The 20,241-nt window shown below is 43.0% G+C and overlaps 3 protein-coding genes across 5 annotated transcripts in view; 1 reads left to right on the top strand and 2 right to left on the bottom strand.

Annotated features, from left to right (window-relative positions):
• Positions 1-254: 254 nt before the first annotated feature.
• LOC128460006 (intraflagellar transport protein 20 homolog) lies at positions 255-2,149 on the bottom strand. The gene is made up of 4 exons (XM_053444991.1): positions 2,023-2,149; positions 1,843-1,922; positions 1,191-1,294; positions 255-336 (listed from the first exon to the last, which is right to left on the bottom strand). The coding sequence occupies exons 1-4, from the start codon at positions 2,147-2,149 to the stop codon at positions 255-257; spliced, it is 393 nt and encodes a 130-aa protein (XP_053300966.1).
• A 1,589-nt stretch (positions 2,150-3,738) lies between these two features.
• tlr5a (toll-like receptor 5a) lies at positions 3,739-10,274 on the top strand. Of its 2 annotated transcripts, XM_053444983.1 has the most exons (6): positions 3,739-3,896; positions 3,981-4,111; positions 4,853-4,912; positions 5,749-8,038; positions 8,785-8,873; positions 9,495-10,274. In XM_053444983.1, the coding sequence occupies exons 3-6, from the start codon at positions 4,865-4,867 to the stop codon at positions 9,732-9,734; spliced, it is 2,667 nt and encodes an 888-aa protein (XP_053300958.1). In that variant the 5' UTR covers positions 3,739-3,896; positions 3,981-4,111; positions 4,853-4,864; the 3' UTR covers positions 9,735-10,274. The 2 variants fall into 2 exon arrangements, with proteins under 2 accessions (XP_053300958.1, XP_053300959.1); XM_053444984.1 differs by lacking the exon at positions 4,853-4,912.
• Positions 10,275-15,026: 4,752 nt separating this feature from the next.
• The window catches only part of disp1 (dispatched homolog 1 (Drosophila)), an 86,561-nt gene continuing 81,346 nt past the window's right edge, over positions 15,027-20,241 (bottom strand). For both annotated transcript variants that reach the window (XM_053445690.1, XM_053445691.1), the window contains 3 exons: positions 18,643-20,232; positions 17,569-17,832; positions 15,027-17,421 (listed from right to left, as the gene is read on the bottom strand). In XM_053445690.1, the coding sequence (XP_053301665.1) occupies positions 15,622-17,421; positions 17,569-17,832; positions 18,643-20,232 (3,654 nt within the window). In that variant the 3' untranslated portion in view covers positions 15,027-15,621. The remainder of the gene's footprint in view (positions 17,422-17,568; positions 17,833-18,642; positions 20,233-20,241) is intronic.

The raw sequence follows: 20,241 nt of genomic DNA on the forward strand, positions 1-20,241 counted from the left end.
AATAGATATTTAGAAAAACTCGTTTAGCTGCATGAAAGAGTAGTGTTATAATGGATATCAAGTCATTTTTATTGGAACAACACATAATAACACAATGTTTAAAAAAAAGGCAGCTTTTTAGCAAAGCATGATACTTTTTCTTGTCCAATTGACAGAATTTATCTAGTCACAAGAAGTAAATCTACTCGCCCTGTCATCAATGACAGACAGACAGGGAGACACTGTGTTCTCATCCCAGTCTCCCACTCACATCCTCACTTCTGCTTAATGAACTGGTTGATGAGCTTGTTCTGATCTAGCTCCACCTTGGACAAGGCCTCATACTCGATACGGTACCTAAGTCAAGCAAACACAACAGTAAACAAACTGTTATGACCAAATGAATACAATACAAAATAAAAACACCCATCACTCACAGGAAAGCGATTACGAATGTTGTGTGTAGTAGAAATGATGATAGAAGACAACAATTTAAAATGGTAACAATTTGCTACGTCAAAAATCACAACAGTCACCAGATAATGTCATGAGGTCATGGCATGAGCTACCTACTAAATGTTAGAATAAAAATGTGTGTCTATGACCATTTACTGTTATAAAAACTAATAGTACAATCAAACATTGTTCTGGAAAGCTGCCACATAGCACATGACTGTATTGTGCTAGACTCATGAGTGGCTCCATGACACAGCCCACAGCCTGGTCAGCTCTATTTTTTTTTTTTTTTAAATATATACATTTCATAAATGCAAAACTAAATTTCCTATTCAAAATGACCCGACCATTTATGATGGAATTTATGAATGCATCCAAAATAATGTAACCCATGTTTGTATCATGTACTTAACTCTTGTGTGTGGGCTCACTGGAAGACATGGAGAGAGATCTCTCTTCTAGACTGAGAACAGCTAAAATGCATCATAATCAAATTCATTCATCACAGAATTAGTAGGAAAATATGTGAGGATCACAACATTGGATCAGAAGTCTACTTTCGTAATATCTGCAGTGAAGAGAGCAGGGCCGTTAATAATGGAGCTTATCAATACTGTGGCCTTAAACAATTGAGCCCTGGCCTTGTTTAATACTGGGGTTAGGGAACAATCCCTTGTTTAAATGGAACGATCCTATCTGGAACATACTAGCACTATTTAAGTTTTCATAATGAAGTTGACCCACACACAATTTACCTCTCAAGTTGGCTCTTTTTCTGAGCAATGAGAGCCTGCAGTTGCTGCTGTTGAACCTCCCTCTGTCTTGCCAATGACTTCCGGAGATTCCTCGCTGCTATCGCCTAAAGGAGAAGAAAACAGGAATACTTCGGCCAAACAGAGGCACATACTGTATAGTCTATAGCAGGGGTGTCCAAACTATGGCCTGCGGGAAATCTGCGGCCTGCCATCCATTTTCAATTGGCCCGCATCCAAAAAAATGGCACCTACTTATAGCACTTTGTAGTTTTGCTTTATTTAAAAAACAAAAGTACTTGATTCTTGTTGTTCTGGGTTTGTACCCTCGGGGTTGAATGCACTTATTGTGAGTCGCTTTGGATAAAAGCGTCCGCTAAATGAAATGTAATGTAATGTAACGTAATGGACTATGGCCCACTGTATTGCACTTCTCAGTTTAGAAACTAGGTGGCGCCCAACTCACCCCTAACCTGCCAGTTGTCCCTCAAAACGCCACCACGCTCCAGGGCAGGGGGGCGTGGCGGCGTGAATGGCCCAGACATTCGTATTTTTTTCTGTATGTTGGGATAAAAAGTTTGGACACCCCTGGTATATATGTAAGAACAGCTAAAGTGAATTAAAAAAGAGTTTCAGCTTTCAACATCAAGCATACCTTCCTCTTTTGTTTTTCTTTTGCCAGTTCATCAATCAACCGAATCGAACCTGCGGCTATTTTCTGAAACTGATCAATTTCTGGAACAGATAACAAATTCCGACAGATGTACATCAAGTTGGTATGGACAGAGGGAAACACTCATGACCAAATGGCCTCGACAAAATCTTTAGTGCTCACTGTCCACAAAGTCTTTTGCCCCCTCCTGCAGCTCTGAGATCTTCTGGCTGACATCAGGCTCCACTGCATTGAGGTTCTTGAGTTCATCAAAATAAATGCCTGCCTCTGCCAGCGGGTCTTTAGCCATGACTGCTTTAACAAAGGAGACAAAAACATGAAAGATAGAAAATGACTGGAGATATATACACACATATATATATGAATTGTAGCTTTGGAAGACTTTGTGGTGGAGAGCCCTCTTTGAGAATATATATTTCACAGAGTATGACATTCCATTTAGAAGACTACACACTGAAATCAACAGTATCAACCGGACAGCGTGCAACATATCTTAAGCTGTAAAATTACTTTTTATTCGGCTATCACACTGAGACAATATCCATTTTCCTGACAGTGTCTGCCAGCAGCTGATGCATTAAAAAATAACACTTCGGGGGTCTATATTTTCTTCAATGAGAGATTACAATGTGGCAGGACAAGCAGGTGCTTTTCTGCGATTTGAATGCTTAGCTTCTAAAATGCTTGGTTGAAACAAACAAATAATCTTCTTTTCTTTGTTCGGTGCATTACTGGATCTACTGTGCCATCCACTGTCTTCCTCTTCTTTGATCTTCTTTAGATCACAGGCATGTGATGATGCCACATCCGATCAAAGGATTCCAGAGATTTGTCAGACTGCCAAGATGAAAAATTGCCTGTAATGGTCGTTGCATCGACCCAGATTATGCAAGCAGAAATGGCGGGTAGCAACCAACGCACTTGCTAGTGGACTGAGTAGGGGGAGATGAAGAAGAGGAAGTGCTCAACTAATTGTATCGTATTTATCACGATACAGTAAATGGCGGTAATGCAAGTTTGTTGTCACCCGCCAAAAAACTGAACTAAGGCTGTTATGCACCTCGAAGTTGGATGCCACCCGCCAATAAACTGAAAAATGAAGATGTCGTATGCAACCTGAACGGTCCTTAATACCCTGAATGCTTTGATGTTTGAATGGTTGAAATTGGTTGAAGTATGTGGAAGTAGTTCGCGACTCAAAAACCTTGCAGTCAAGTCAGCTGCCATTTGTATCAGTCAACTGAGCCACCTCCTCCAAGAACAATTCCCCAAAGACACAGATACAGGATGAGATCTTTATGATCCCCAAGTCCAAACCATATAGAGCATGAGAATAAATAAGAGTATAAGAGAATAAGAGTCGAGGGTGCTGAACTCATAGAATCAGTTCCTCTTTAGCAAGTTGTCTTCCAAAGCTTTTAATTTGAAAAGGTGTGAATTTGGGACTGAAGATTACAACACTTGCTTAACAGATATCTGGAATAGTCAACATGCAACATATGAAAAATCATTCAAACTTACATATAAACCACATATGTGAAGAGTCAAACTCAGTTTTTATGAAAAACCTCATGAGCACAAAGTCTAATGTCACTGTTTATAAAAAGCTCTGCACACAACGTCCAGCACAAAAACAATAAAAAGTGTCAGTATATTGTAGGAGTGTTTGAGCAGTACTCACTAATGAAAAGGGAGAGAGAGAGAGAGAGAGAGAGAGAGAGAGAGAGAGAGAGAGAGAGAGAGAGAGAGAGAGAGAGAGAGTAATCTTATCTTATTTCCGTATTATGTGTATACTCTGTGTTATCCCTTTATTTTTAAAACCGGAAGTACTACTTGCTTACTTTACTTATGATTAAAATTGTGTTGTTTGCGGTTTGGGACAATAACGAGTTCATAGCCTGTCTCCAAATGAAGGGGGACGTACCTTCATTAACCGTAAATATGGGAATACGGGCGCACTTAAATGTAGGGGCGGCTGGTTTGACCACGGTTTTTTGTAACAGGCGGAGAAAGAAGCGCTAAGGTTTCCAGTGAGGGTGAGATCTCTGCTTTGCTACCTGCTTCACTTTAATTTGTTGATCCACTGAGACACTTTATCTCACTGAACACGTTCTTTACAGTTGGTGAATACTTGGCTGTGGGTTATTTTCGACTTGACGTGTCTTCAAACTTCTCACATTGTGCAACATTCGCTGGAGAATTTCAGCGGCTGCAGCTCGAGGATCTTTGATTCATTATCACCATTTACAAGGTGAGAGTGCGAAAGACTCGGAATCATGAGAGCAGGCAACATGTGGCCTGACATACAGAAGTGAACTTTATGAAAAAAGATCCATACATCTGCAATATTAATATCACGATATATGTCAATACTTTTAAAGACTCCTGAGCAAAGGTTGTGGTAATAATTACTGCTTTGGTCTATGTGGTGGGCTGCAAGTGTGATAAAATACCACAGCTGCAATGCAGAATGCACATATTTTTAATATACTGTTATATCATGGTGACCAAACCTCCCTGCAGGCTGACCTGTTAGGACAATACTCTGATGTATAAAACCTTGACTCGGAATTATGGGCCATCCCAATATGTCTTGATTTCAAATCATGCCACTCATGTGCTATTATTTAAGAAGTAGCCAACTCCAGAGATTATTTATATGTACAAAGTTAGGGGACATTAAAAAACTGTTTCTCACAGTGTAACCTACAAGCACCATGCCAAACTATTTCCTTATCAAAGCTCATGTATCATACTGATGAATGGTTGTGCACTGAGCAGTGTGATGGCGGAGCTGCAGCACCAGTGATCTATGAATCTGCTAAAGCAAACAGCCTGGCAATCCCCCCCCCCCCCCCCCCCCCCCCCCCCCCACCACCTTTAATATTAATATTAATATACCTCTAATATTTGCACTGCTAGCCTGATGCAACAACACAGCATCCTTTAAGCTTTGCTCATTTCTGACTTTTCTCTCTGGACGTCTCTTCAGGGCGAGGACAGCATGTGGACACTGGGCCCTCAGTTGGCCTTCATTGGTTTATACTTACAGGTATGTTTGTATAACAAGGAGCTCACAAAGGATTAGTTATACTTTATTTTCCGCTAACTAAACAGTTGGTGGATTTTGACCTGACAAAAAAGTTAAACCATTCGGATTCATGCCCGACAACAATAAAAGAGGCAGTTCAGTGTTTTCGGAACAATGTTTATTGAATTCAAAATGTTCAGGATTCAGATGAAAAATTTGATAGCGCACTAATATTGTTGGGTAAATAGGAAACTACAGCACATCATTTGTTAGTTTAGTTATGTTATTTAGGTAAGATTAGATGAGATTAGATTAGGTAATGAGGTTGGGCTAGGTTAGGTTAGAGTTGGTTAGTTAGTGAGGTTGAGTTATGTTAGATAAGGTTAGACTATGTTAGTTTGGGTTAATTATATTAGATCAGTTCAGTTAAATTAGTTTATGATGGGTTGGATAGGTTGGATAAATTACCTTTTTAAACCCATCTAGAAATAGACCTCTTAACCCATTTCCACACAGCCTCCCCCTCACTCCCTTTTCTCTCATGACCGATATGGAAAATAAATAAACAAAAGGAAAAAATAATTAAGTTATAATAATATATGACCTGAGCCTCTCAGTGTGTTTTTATACTTATTGTACAAACACTTAAAAAGTTGCTCATTCCTCCTGTTTCAAAGCTAAGATAACAGGCTGTTGGCTCCAGCCCCAACGTTTCTGTGCAGACATTAGAGTTACACCTTCCATCTCATCATACTCTGAGTAACAAAGTGAGCTGGGGTATATTCCAAATACATCAACTGCAGAGTTCAGGGTTTTGGTGTCTATTCACAGACATAATTAAATCTTCCAATCTGCAGGTAACCGCATGCTACCAATCATGCCCTTTGTATGGCCTTGTAGCTGCTTGCCAATACGGGGGTCACTACTGGGTTCCTGCTCTGCCTCCCAACATCACCCACCTGTACCTGGAAATGAACTACATCAGTGAGATCAACAGCACCTCGCTCAGTCAGTACGAGCAGCTGCAGGAATTAGATCTGGGCATGCAGGGAGTGCCGCTCGTCATCAGGAACAACGCTTTCTTCAGACAGAGAAAACTGATCAAGTTGGTTCTAGGCCACAACATTGGGCTTCAGCTGGAGCCGAGAGCATTTGCAGGACTGTTCAAATTGCAAAAGCTGTTTTTGGACTATTGCAGATTGAATGAGTCCATCCTGGCCGACAGCTACCTGCAGAGCCTTGTCTCCTTAGAAATGCTTGATCTCTTCGGGAACCAAATAGAGAGACTCAAACCTGGACTGTTCTTTTCAAGACTCACTAATTTCACACACTTAAACCTCAAATTGAATCCGATCGTAAGATTGTGTGAAGAGGATCTTGTTGGCTTCAGGGGGAAATACTTCGAAACCCTTAACCTGAACTCCAACCACTTGGCTAAAATGTATGAAGGCCACTTTGACGAGGGCAGTTGTGGAAACCCTTTCAGAGATATGGCCTTTGACACCTTGGACTTATCAACCAACGGCTTCAACGTCAACCAAATGAGAAGATTTTTCAATGCGATACAGGGGACTCCGATCGCTAATCTCATATTGTCTGGAAGTATAGGTCAAGGCTTTTCATTTGAGAACTTACCTGATCCGGATGAAAGCACATTCGAAGGCCTCTCGAACAGCGCCGTTAAAATCTTTAATCTGTCTACGAACTTTATATTTGTTTTGCAAAAGTCTATTTTCAGTCCCCTGAAGACTGCGATAATCATTGACATTTCCAAAAACAAAATAAATCAGATCAACAAAAATGCCTTCAATGGTCTTCAGGGACATTTAAGGATGCTCAATCTTTCATCCAACCTACTCGGAGAAATATATTCCGACACATTCGCCAATCTGGAAGACTTAAGAGTACTGGACTTGTCTTACAACCACATCGGTGCGTTGGGATACCGAGCCTTCAGTGATCTTCCTAAATTACGAGCGTTATATCTGACAGGGAACTCGCTGCGAAGGCTGGGTTCTCCGGCATCATTACCAAACCTAGAGTTCCTCCTTTTGGGTGACAACAAGTTGAAGTCACTGTTCAATATCGCTGACTTGGGTATGAACAGCACCTATGTGGACGTCAGCGAAAACCGATTAACGAGCTTGGAGGAGGTTTATTCAACAGTGACCAATTTCAAGCGTCTCAAGACTTTCTTCTACAGCAGCAACTTCATCAAGGGGTGCACACTAAACAAGAATACTACAATACCTTATAATAACACTTTGGAAGTGTTATTTCTTAGTGACAGTTCCCTGCAGATAATTTGGGCACAGGGGAAATGCCTTGACCTGTTTGATCATCTTAATAATCTTCTTGGCCTCAGTATAAGCTCCAACTTGCTCACCGCACTCCCACAAGGGATTTTCCGAGGCCTCAGCTCAATGAAAGAACTAGACCTCTCGACCAATTCCTTGACCTTCCTGCAGCCGGATGTCTTTCCGGTCAGCCTGAAAAGAGTCGACCTCTCAAACAACTTCCTAGCTTACCCGGATCCTATGACTTTTCAGTCTCTCCTCTTTCTCAACCTGGCAGATAATCGGTTCTACTGTGATTGTAATCTGGAGAGCTTCTTGCAATGGCTCAATGTGACGAATGTAACCGTCCTGAGCCCAGCCGAGGGTTACAGATGTGAGTTTCCAGCTGCTCTCCATAACCTTCCCCTGCTGGACTATGCCACCATCGTAGAACCATGTGAGAAGGACGATGAAAAGGCCGTCCAAGATCTTAAGTTTACCCTCTTCATCTTCTCTGCCCTCCTTATTATCACTGTAACCCTCAGTGGGGTCGTCTACGCCCGTCTAAGAGGGCAAATATTTGTGATTTACAAGAAGATCCTCGGAAGGGTTCTCGAGGGGCCGAAAGTTGCGCCTTGCTTCGAAGATATGCAGTACGACGTCTTCTTCTGCTTCAGCAATAGTGACTATAAGTGGGTGGAGGCTGCTTTACTGAATAAACTTGACGACCAGTTTTCAGAGGAGAACGTCTTACACTGTTGTTTCGAGGCCAGAGACTTCCTGCCCGGTGAGGATCACTTGACAAACATCAGAGATGCCATCTGGGGCAGCAGGAAGACCGTGTGCGTCATCTCCAAGGAGTTCCTCAAAGGTACGGCTCATCTTATTTTCACACGGCTACACTGACCGTTTGAGTTCTGGCATTTCTTTCAAGGAATAGTTCAACAAATGTACATTAAATATGAAGCCACAGCTTGGCTTATCTAATTTAAGCCTAGCATTAAGTCTGCAGGTTTCTGGATAGATTAAACAACCAAGCTTTATTTCTTCGTGAGCTTTGGACGAGACCAAGGCTAGCCTTAAAGTCTTTAATCTTAACTACCCTGCTGCTGGCTTCATATTTAATAGACAGATGTGAAAGTGGTTTCATCTAAGGCTGTGAACACTGATATTATCCTAATGTCAAACAAAGACCCTTGAAGCTAGGGTTGGTAATCCTGTAACGGTGCAACAGCGGTGAGGTTGGTCCGTGACAGACGGGTATGACAGCCAATCACTTTATTAGGACTGAATGAGATGATCCGGTTGTTTTTTTTTCAGACATGGGATGACCACAGACACCGGCTTTACATTTTTTTTTTCAGATGATTATATTCATTGATGGCTGTCCCGAAGTAAAAAGGCTTTCAACAAATAAAATAGAAAGTGTTTCAGAACCAAATAAACGACCCCACCTTTAATGCAATCCTGATTTCTGAAAGCTGGCATTATAAATAATACCGTGGTCAGCGAAGGCTCGGTTTCCGTCATCTTTTTTTCTCTGAATTACGAAATTAAGCACAGAGTAAAATAAATCACAGCCTGAGAAAAACAATGTGTGTATGTGTCTCTGTCTAGATGGCTGGTGCCTGGAGGCGTTTACCTTGGCCCAAAGCCGGATGGTGGAGGAGCTGAAAAACGTCCTGATTCTGCTGGTGATAGGGAAGGTGTGTATGAGGCAGCTGAGTTAGTGACTGAACATGCTTCATTACTTGTACACACATCATTGACAGATTATCCCTGTATGTGAGCAAACTGTTAATGAAGACCATTATAACCAGTTTCGAGGGATTTTTCTGATAACCTGACAAATGCAAGCCCAATATTCATTGCATCTAATGCAGTCTCGACCCACTCCTGAGAGAAGTACATGACATTTCCCTGCTAAAAGACCATTTTAGCTGATCAGCTGCCAATAACAACACTAATGATGGCTGCGGGTTGTAATACTATTAAGCCTGCAAACACTAAAACTTTGAACTACAGGGGACCTCATTCATTTGCAAGTAGTCATGTTATACATTGTTAGTATACAATCATTGGTTCGAGGCAACAGCTATCAAACTCTGTTGGTGTCTTGTGCCAGGGGACTACAAGACCATGTAGAGCCTAAGGTCTGCAGCTTCAATGCCAACTTTTCACCAGTAGATGGCAGGCTTCAGTCACATTTAAATGAACATTCCTTCAATCAGGCCAGAAAACTGTTGCTGTGCTGTTTGTTCTGTGTTGAAAACAGAAGATTTTCAATGCTGACTGAAATCTCTTTTCCGTTTGAAATACAACCAAAGGTGGCTCACTACAAGCTAATGAGGTACAATGCAATCAGAGAATTCATTCAGAAGAGAGAGTACCTGACCTGGCCAGAGGACCCTCAGGACCTGGACTGGTTTTATGAGCGACTGATCTCACAGATCCTCCGAAACACCAAGATGAAGATGTTCGCAGAGGACAAACCTCAGGCTGCACAGCCACAGCCTCAGAATGAGGACAGAGTCGAGCTGGAGGACATCCGAGCTGTTGCCATGTGAACTCTGTGTCACAGAATCGGGACTGAAACCTTTCTGCAGTGTCACCAGTAAACTAGCACTAGAATAAGGGTGAAGAAAGATTTTAGGCATTTCAAGTATTTACAACACTCCAAGGTTCAATCACATGCACAGTGCAAACACATGATTGTCTATGTTTTTGAAATGATTAAAATGGTATGTTATTAGAGTGATTTTTGTAATGACAGTGTTTTTAACAATTTCCTTATAGTGACAAAAACTGAGATTTTTCTAGATTTTTTTTACACTCTCTGTAAAGTGTTTTTATTATTTATTTGAATGAGCCTTTAAAAAAGGTAATAGAGGTGGCTCCTGCTGGACGGCTGTTTGATTCCTGAGGGATATACTGTAGAATACATTTTTCAGTGGTTTAATTAATAATTGATAAATATTCTATCTCATAATTAATTTGAGTTGTATGATTGATTTGATCATTCAAATTTACATTGATCAGATTTTTTATTCTAAAACTACAATAGATTGGCTCTTTATTGTCATTATTAAAAAACTATTAATGTCTTATTAGCAGCCCCTAAAGAAGTGTGCAGTATATATATATAAGTAAACAGCTAATTGTTTATGTATATTTGTCGTTTCACTATTTTCAGATATTTAACAATATACATAAGCACAGATAAAGACACAATATAGTGCAAAGACATATAAGAACTAAACACAGAACTTAGTAATGATGTTTGAGTGGATTCATATAATATATACACTATAATAATAAAATTGTTTAAATTAATAATCGTATTATTCAGAACAGAATGTGGGTTTGAATTTAGTACTATCGCCACTAGATGGCGAGAGTCAGCCCATTCGTACTGACCCTTCATGTCAGCCTCGGGTGATCAGGGACAACTCAGTGTTACTTGTTGAGGGAAACACATGGAGACTGTTTACAATTGCACTGGGTGTGTCGCAAAATGACGCTGCTCCTTCTCCGACAGCCACTGCACATGATACCCTGTCCCAAAGCGCTGGGGTTGGTCGGCCTGTAAGATGAGAGTGAGGCCGGGGTCAGCGGCTTCCCTCTCATTCGAGCTGTGTGTCTGAAAACAGGAAGCTACTGGGCAGAGGAAAGCTTCCGTCCTGTTGGCCCCAGCAGCCGCCATCTTCCCGGCCTTTATGAGCCAGCTGCTCAGAACATTACAGCCGCTCCTCAGGCCCCTGCTGCTTATGCACTGCTGACAGTCCATTAATATCTGTCCAGCGTGCTTCTCTTTTTTTCCTTTTGCAGTATCTGGAATTTTCACCACTATCAGGGATAACTTCTGCATTTATTGACCCCAAAGGCAGCAGGCATTATTTGTGAAAACTTTGTGTTGTTTAAAAAACTCTTTGAGTCGTTGAGTTTAGAGTGATATTGCTTCTCATACACAGTGATACAGCTTTGGCTCACATTTATGAAGCTTAAGTACGTGTTACACAAGAATCAAGAAATTTTGCTCAAAACCACAAATGCCAATCTTGTGTTGCTACAGGACCAATCAGGAAACCATCAAAGGGAATGAGGTTCATCCTCTAGGGAAAATACATTTCTGTACAAGATTTTGTAGTAAACATTGGGTCAATCAATACTGGTCCACCTCACAAGGCCATGCTGCTAGTACACAGCAATAACAACACATAAACTGAGGTATTAAAAGAGAGGTGAAAAAGGAGAAACTAATGAGGAGCACTCTTTATTTTCAGAATGGGATTCAATGGAGCAGAGGTGAGAAAATAATAAATGGATGTTAAAAAACAACTCATCTCCTCCACCGATCAACAAAGGAAGAAGAAAAACTCTGGCCCATGAATCTGCCCCTGTGCAGCAGCTCCACCAAAATCTAATTTGAAAAGTGGAAGCAAATGTTTACCTTGTAAACAAGCTCTCCAGCTCGGCGGCCTCTTCACAGTTATTTCAGGCCTGCGGAATATACTTAGAACAGACACACATGCTTCTGAGATTTTCCCTTGAAGGGAAATGTAATAAACCCTGCCCCGCGGCCATAGTTAATATTTGACCTCTGTTTAAGTAAATATAATTACAGGGATGCTCACGCAAGCCGGAGGAGGGATCGTCTGAGGGAAGCGGACTCATCTTCCCTGCAGCGACCCGGCCGAGGGGGGAGAACAAACGCAGCCGTGGGGGATCTGAGGCCGAGGGGGGGGGGAAGCACAAGTCTGAGCGCTACGAGCCAAAATAAAATCTTTCCTTCCACACAGAAGCATCAAGCTTGCCCAGTGTGGCTTGTTGTCTTATGTAATGACTTTATACGACTTGTTTGTTTGTGGGAGTCTGACTTTGGGGTTACGGGCTGTGACGGGCGTTAGAGGGATACAGCAGCAGAAGCCCCACGGTACTTTTCCTCCCTCCTCTGGCACCATCGGCCTAAGCTGAGCCTTTGGTGCATCATCCCTCCATTTTCCAACTGCAGCCCTGAGCCAGACTTGTGGTAGAAAGCAGCAGTTCGTGTTAAAACTAATGCCTTTTGATGGGTTAATTAGGTTTCCACAGAAATCCCCCTCAGTGTGAGAAGTGTCTGTGCCGCAGGATGAAACTCCACATTAGAGAATTCAAAGCAGGCCTTGGATATAGTCAGAAGATTGGTGTGAGGTTCCACATCAAGAGACAAACAGTGGAACGTTGGATCAATGGAGGAGTTGGCTACTTGATTTGGATCTGAAGCCTGAAGAAGATGAAGAAAACAGAGATGACTAACTCAAACTTGATGTCCCAGTGAGTGTATATATTCCACCCGTCATGACAAAAACAGCCTGAACCCAGTGGGGAGCTCACCATAAACTTACAGGGGGAGCAGATTGGCCTTCACATTCCTCAGCGGAGGACGGACAGGGGACAGAAAGACGAGCAGGGAGGACGGCTGCTTCTCGTCCCAGCTGACCTCGTAGGAAACAGGTGTTTTCTGCACTTCCGTTGGAAGGGGTTTGGTAACAGAAAAGAAGGGGGGAAGGTGAGGGGGTCAGGAGAAGGATGAAAAATGAGTGATGTTAGGTCTACAACTGCCAGCTGTTTGGAGAGAGGACTCAATCAGGGACACTTCTCAACGCGCGGCACTTCTGTTTGTTAGCTTGGTGGCGATTGTGTGGAAAGACAGGAAAGGAACATTTGTGGCTTCTGAGCAAATGACTTTCTCCAGTTGCACTAGTGGCGCTTTTATTGGCCACTTGGGGGCAGCGTAATTTACCTAAAAACCAGACGATCATTTATTTTCAGTTGCTCACATTCATCTGAAGTTAATGAACGATAAATGATCACATTCCAATACTGATTCACCATTTAGCCTTGTTCTCGACAAAGAGGGAGAAATCTAAATCTTTAGCTGCAAACACTTCCACAGCTTGTTGCTGATTTGACTGGTCTGTTGTTTTTGTGCTGGTCCAGCAATGGTATTCTTAACTTCATACTAATTATACTTCATTTTTATCCCAAAGAAAGTTGTCTTCGTTCCCTTGTTCAAACTCTTGTCCGATCTCACACATATCTGTGATAAGTAGGAAGATATCTCTTAATTTACATCATCATCATAATAGGAATAATAATACAAATTAATAATAGGTATGTTTTCATTATTTGAACCCTTTCGTTTAAGTCTTTTCATTTACCATCATAAACTGACAAACAGCGTGGGTCATCTCTACACTGGCTGCCAGGAAGCCAGAGGACTGAAATGAAAGTTTTACTGCTCAGTTTTAAATCTCCGAATGGAGCTGCTTCCAAATACATAGCAGACATGTTAGTCCAATATTACCCTGCGGGACCCGACATCAGTGGAGAGTGGTCTGCTAGTGGTGCCCTGGGTAGAATCTACGCATGGAGAAGCAGCTGTAAGTCAATATGGAGCCCAGCACTGGAACCAGCTGCCTGATGATCTGAGGAATGCTCCTTTCATTTAAAAGTTTAAAACCAGGTTTATAATTTTTTATATCCGCAAGTGCATTTAACAAAGCTTATTTATAAGGTCACACCGTCATTGTATTTCATTCTGTTTTTAGTTTATAATCCTCCAGGACATTTTATTCCCCTTTTCCTCTTACAGATTTATCCTTTTACCTCTTTAATCATTTTTACTGCTGTTATTCTGCCCTTTTTAATCTTTTATTTAGTTAGAATTTTTTCTTTAAACTGTGCCTCTAGATTTGACTGGTTTTCCTTCAATTATGTCAGTGTTGTTTTTGATGTCCCTGTACAGCACCTTGAATCTACCCGTGTATGAAAGGTGCTTTATGAATAAAGCCGCCTGGTCTTACCTTAAACAATCTCTTTAGCTGGAGAGGTGACCCAGACCTAAACGATTACATTGAGACAGGGCTTTTCCTGGTAATATTATAATTGAAAAAAACAATATGAAATCTTAATGAATTTTTTTTAAATTAAATTTGGGAACTGCCATTTATGAATGTGAGAAATTTCTCTGAAATAGTTTGCAAAGACAAAAAGAAAAAGAAAAAAAAGCCACAAGACTGAGGTTACAGGTCCAAAACCGAAACAGGCTGAGACACACTAATGATCAGTACACATGTATGGATAAGGAGGAAATTCAAGTGGTAATTTTTGACACCTTTCTTACACTTAAATAATTTGCTCTATTTTTATTTTAAAAATGTTAGTTACAGCTGCTTCAACACTGATTGTGAAAAGTCATTTGGATATGAAAAAGGTTTATTACAATGTGAGGGTTTATTCTGATGTTACACAACTCATTTAAAATTCCAGTTTTTCATACAAGCTTAACCATTGCCGACGACTGCTGTCACAGAACTACATTTACTTTATACAATACATTGAATGAGCCTCACCCCCCCTAACAGCTTTCTCTGTAAAATATATATGAAACCTTTCCCAAAATAAGTTTTTTTTAAAGGGGAAATTCCAAAACCCATTTTCAAAAGTCAACAGTTCCTGTGTAGGAACCCTGATGATGTTCTCTGACTCGCAGGCTTGAGAAGATGAGATCTGTATCACAACCAGTAATAAAATATGAACCATTAGTCTTGTGTAAATGAAGCCGACATGAGCCCAGAGAGCAGGCAGACCCGTTTAAATCCGGGCACTGACCTCAGGCCAGATGTAACAGATATCACTGGAGGCGCCAGCAGTTATGAGACAAAGAAACGGGTGTACACTGTTATGATTAAAGATATTCCTGCTTTGAAATGAGCCTCATCTCATTTCATGGCCTGGTTGTGTGTCTTGTGTGTATGTATGTGTGTGTTTGTAGACAAGACAGAAAGAGCAGACAAAAGCAGACGGCAGGACAATAGTGATAAAAAAGACATTTTAATCATAAAGTACATCTTTTATCTGAGGCATGTGGAGACTTGAACACAACATAGAGATTTCAACACTTGCTCCCACAAAATACAAAAAGTGTCCGGCAATGACTTTTTTTATCAGCTTGTAAAATCTGCCACGTTCTAGATGAAGTTGGTGCGATGGTATCTGACAACGTATATATCTATAATTACACAATATCACAACATTTACTGTACGATTTCCTGTCGGTGCAAATGGCTGCTGTACACTGAACACTTTACTTGAATGGAGTTGTCTTTGTGAAGAAAAAGTGAACATTTATTTCCCACTGTGATATAGCTTTATATCAATGGCGTGTGTTTCACTGTAAAATCAAGCACAGAATCTGTCATGTGAAGAAAAGGTGAGTACAACTAAAAAAAGAGAATGTAAACAGATTATGTTAAGTGGGTCCGTGCTGGTTGATAAAACACATTGAGGCACTTGATCAGCAAACACATCCTGAACACTGTCTCATTGCACAGAAACACTGAGTAGGTTGTTTCTCTTTCTGGACATTTACCATTTGTTCTGGATCAAGTAGATCAAAATATCCGCTCATCATCAACACAAGCTCTCAGATGAGGGATTCGTGTTTATTGCGATAGGAGGCACGCTGGTTTCACTTTTTGGCACGTTAAACTCTGAAGCTGAATTGCACTTCACTTTCAATGTCCTGTTAAAACAGTAGAGCTTCTTTGGAGAGGCAGAGGACGCCCGCTCACTCTTGGAGCTCCGCTTGCACTTTTTGACACTTTGCTCCCGTGTGACGGGAATATTTTCGAGCTTCTCCTGGTTGCCAGGGATTTGACAACAAGCATCCAATTGGGTTGTTGTTTCTGCGGTCGTGGTGGATACGTGGTTATCACCACAACAATGGACTCTGTCCCTCGTCTTCTGTCTTTCGTGACAGGCTGTGTGCGATGAGTCCAGTGAGGGGGAGGGGCACTGAGGGTGAGGTTGCGTTTGGGCTTTGTCGCTGGTATTTTGGTCAAGATTTGACTGACTAATTTCATGTCTCTGATACTCGTCCTGTGCAGCAGAGTCTGAGCTGGAGACTGGGCCTGTGGACCTCTGTTCTCTGGCTGAACCAGCCTGCAGGTCGGCAGCGTGGATGCAGTACTTCCTGAGATGGCAGTTGTGCACAGGTCCTTGTCTGGGGGCCACCATTCCCTGTGAACAGTGGTGGAAGTGGGTGGGGTGACAGTGTATATAGTGCATGCGGCACTCGATGTGTGTGTAGACTGGGTCCACATTTGCAGGTAAGATAGAAGTGTTTTGTTTGCATGGTGTGTTTCCTGAGTGAGGAAAGAGCTGAGGGGTGGGAGGACAGGAAGTAGAGTCCTGGGGAGGCTGAGCGCAGGATGGAGGACTTAATTGCTGAGACGGGTGAGGAGTAGTTGGGTCCCGACAGGTGCAGGGCGTGTTTTGAGAGTACTGGCACATGGAAGGTGCGCTCAGTGTGGCGACAAACCCGTTCTCAGTGCCAGCTCTCCCAGACTCAGTTTTGCTTTTATAATGAATGTGTGAATAAGGGGCTGTGTGGTGGTGTGGCGGGACTCCATTATAAAGCTTAGTACAGACCTCATCCTCATTTCTAGGTTTGTCTTCAGTTTTCTGACTGGACGCCAGCGGCTCCAACTCATAATGCTCCACCTGCCCATCTCTGCTGTCCAGCTGGTACTTGGCCTGGCCAGAGCCTTTCCCCTTAGCTGAGGGGACTGTGGATGTGGCCTCAGTGAAGGCCTGACACTGCATGTTTTTGGGCAGGGGAATCTGCCCACAGGTGCCCTGAGGTCCCAGGCAGCGGCACATGCACTGAAAGAAGAAGGTAGCAAAGGCCCAGCTGATGCACATGATCAGCATCATGAACGTGCCCAGCTGGGTGTAGGCTAACACTGTCGAGGGCATCATCATGGCCCCGGCAACAAAGGTGGTCAGTGCAGCCATGGCGATTGCAGAGCCCATGCGGCTGAGGGAGAAAATCACCTTACCCTCACGGTCAGGCTCTGGAGCGAGGCGGTAGGCCACGCCGTAGTGGACCGCAAAGTCCACCGACAGCCCCACTGCCACAGAGATGGTCACAGACTCCAAGACATTCAGCTCCCAGCCCAGGAGCACCAGGGAGCCCACTGTGACAAATATGGTGCCTGCAATCGACAGGATGGCGTATAGGCTGATGATGACGTTCCAGGTAGTCAGGAGCATGACACTGAAAGCCACAGCCACCGACAGCGCCATTGCAACCAGGGTGCCGTCTGACAGGCTGTCCTGCAGGTCAAAGAACTCCAGGTTGCTGATAAACCAGCCGTGACTCAGGCCTGCAGGGGCGTGGCGTAGCTCCTCTGTGATCCACGCATCGACCTAAACCACAAAGCACTCACGTCTGAAAACTCATCATGTACGTACTGAGCAAGTCAACCCACAAATGTACAAGTCACTGCTACAGAGAGTTTGTGTGCAAATGATGCTGACAATTGAACATGAAATAAGAAATATGATGGGCCCTACCTCGAGGTAGAACTGGTACATCTTCTCATAGGCCAGTGTGAAGAGATAGGTACTCTGGAACTCCAACACTATGGCTCTGATGGTGTCATTGATATCAAAGCGAGGCCCAGGGGTCTTGCTGTCCAGATGGTAGTTGGTGCTGCGGTCCAGCTCCATGATGGCTCTCTTGATGCACAACTCAAAGACCTCAGGCCTGTAGGGGAAGGTGGACTGACTACAGCAGGGGTAGACAGAGCCCTCTGTGCAGTCCTGGTTCTCCATCCACTGTTCAAATCGGGCAAAGGTAAACAGTTTATTATCTCCACTGAAACTTTCATTTAAAAAAATGTTTAAACTTCAGACATTGAAACATGAGTAAATTTATCAGGTCACATTCGGGAATTTGCATTATACTGGGGTAGAGTCGGTAAGATGTCCTTCAATGTCCATTCATATTGAAAACATATACTGACTACTTCCACAATTGTCAAGATAGCATCCAGATCATTTTTAGATGATAATAATAATAATAATAATAAGATATTTATATGTCACCATATCGGACTGACACAAACATTGTCAGGTGCTGATCTGTGTCATGGTAACAACATCAATTCAACTGCTCTACTGCTGTATATCAGCTGAATTACAGGGCTTTTATTTTGAAAGGTTGAGAGCTTGGGACTGAAGATTTTGTCGATTTCTTAACAGACGTCTGAAATAGCCAATAGCCAATGTACGTAAATTAAAGCAGTTCAGTAAATCATTCAAACTTATATATACACCACAAGTGAACAGTAAAAATTGTAAATTTAATTTGAAAGAAAACATCAACTATAAAATCTTCATTGCAGATAAACTAGGTAAGATAAACACAAAGTTTTCTAACTTCACTCTGCTCCTTAAACTGTACACAACGCCCAGCACACAGACATTAGAAATGACAGCATATTGTAGAACTGTTGGAGGAGGTGTCACTAATGATACAGAATAATTCTGAAGTAGCTCCAGAGCAAGAGAACAGCCAGGATTAGAACTGGCACTGAACTTACTACTGTAATTCTTTTGGATATTTAGTGCACATGCAGCACTGACCTGTTTGAATGTCTCAATGAAGCAGCTGGTAAAGTCCTGCTCCTCTGACTGAAAGATAAACGTCTGGTTCCTCAGCCTCTGGCAGAAGTTGAGAATCCACAGCTGAGACGCTTGACTGGAAATGTTGAAGGTGTTATCCAGCATCAGTTTCCCCTTGTTTTTGGGGTTCAGGTTGTCTCCATTATCCAAAGGGGTCACCCCCCAGATGATGGTTATTGGCATGTGAAGGTCCTCGCCATGGTGAACCCTCTCGAACATGAAGAGCTTCTTGTACTCTGCGTCGTAGCGCTCAAACGGGTGCGAAGATCGGAACACCTGAAACTCTGCCAGCTCCAGAGACGGCAGCTTCATCTTTGGGTTGACACAGACCACGTAGGCCCCGCCCACGGTGATGGCGAGGAACCAGAATAGCCAGAGGTAGCGCAGCTTGATGACAATGCAGGGCAGCACCTTCTCAAAGAAGATCCTGGATGCCTCAGAAACAGTGAACAGGCATTTGTTGGCCTTCTGGCAGAGTCCTGCCCAAAAAGTGCGGGTGCAATAACCACTTTGCGGGTGCGGAGGCTTGGTGCAGGTGAACATGTTGGGCAGGTAGCGCTCATGTAGCACAACCACAGCTGGGAGCCATGTCACCATGAGGATATAGTTGACCAAAATGGCAGTCCCAGCGTAGACACCAAAACAGCGTATGGCAGTGATGTTGCTGACATAGTTGGCATAAAATGCTGCAGCAGTAGTGAAGCTGGTGACAAACATAGAGAGGGCGGCATGTTGCAGGGTCACACTGACTGTCTCTGACAGCTCGGCATGGGGTTTGTCAAACTTGGTGTAGTTCCAGACATCACAAAGCACAAAGGCGTCGTCAGCACCAATGCCTACCAGGATGATGAGAGCCGTGAGGTTCATGAAGGGGAAGAACTCAAAGTTGAAGACCATTCGGTAAAGAAAGTAAGACACAATCAGAGAGCTGATGATTGCAATTATTGTCATTAGTGTGATGAAAACTGAGCGTGTGTAGACACACATGACAACTAGGACGATCACTATGGCTATGGCAGGGTACACTGTGTCTGTGAGGAGGTAGTCCTGGAAGAGGTCGTGTTTGATGCCAAACTCGATCCCTGTGACCGTGGTGACGCCATCTGACGAGTTCCAGTTCTCAAAATTGTCTAAGTAAATGTTCATCATGGACTCTCCTTTCTCTGTGGGGGAGAAGAGCATGCTGTACTTGAGCACAGGCGGAGGAAACTCCAAGCTCTTGGGACTGAGGAAGTCCTTGTCCACCAGGAAGTGAAGGATTTGGTAGACGGCGTTGTACTTGGTGCACTTCCGGGGAACACTGGCACACTTCAGCTGGTCTTTTCGCCGCAGGGCCATGTCCCAGCAATCAGAAGCCAGTGTGCCATTGTGGTAGTACTTGGCGCACGAGCGTAGGATCTTGAGCGTGTGCGCCACATCGCGCTCAGTGATCTTCTGGCAGGACGACCTGTTGGTGAGGACGGCAATGTAGTTACCAAGCGTCCAGCTGGGGCAACAGGAGGCGTCATTGGTGCGCTGACAAAGACTCCAATAGTCCCGGTGAGAACGTACCTGAGACGA

The sequence above is a fragment of the Pleuronectes platessa genome, chromosome 17 (genome assembly GCF_947347685.1).
Source record: "Pleuronectes platessa chromosome 17, fPlePla1.1, whole genome shotgun sequence".
Classification (NCBI taxonomy): Eukaryota; Metazoa; Chordata; class Actinopteri; order Pleuronectiformes; family Pleuronectidae; genus Pleuronectes; species Pleuronectes platessa.

Coding starts and splice junctions, on each gene's coding strand:
- LOC128460006 (XM_053444991.1), bottom strand. CDS start 2,149: ATGGCTAAAGACCCGCTGGCAGAGGCAGGCATTTATTTTGATGAACTC. Junction 1,923..2,022: donor GGCAAAAGACTTTGTGGACA/GTGAGCACTAAA, acceptor TATCTGTTCCAG/AAATTGATCAGTTTCAGAAA. Junction 337..1,190: donor AAAAAGAGCCAACTTGAGAG/GTAAATTGTGTG, acceptor TGCTTGACTTAG/GTACCGTATCGAGTATGAGG.
- tlr5a (XM_053444983.1), top strand. CDS start 4,865: ATGTGGACACTGGGCCCTCAGTTGGCCTTCATTGGTTTATACTTACAG. Junction 4,913..5,748: donor TCATTGGTTTATACTTACAG/GTATGTTTGTAT, acceptor TCCAATCTGCAG/GTAACCGCATGCTACCAATC. Junction 8,039..8,784: donor CTCCAAGGAGTTCCTCAAAG/GTACGGCTCATC, acceptor GTCTCTGTCTAG/ATGGCTGGTGCCTGGAGGCG.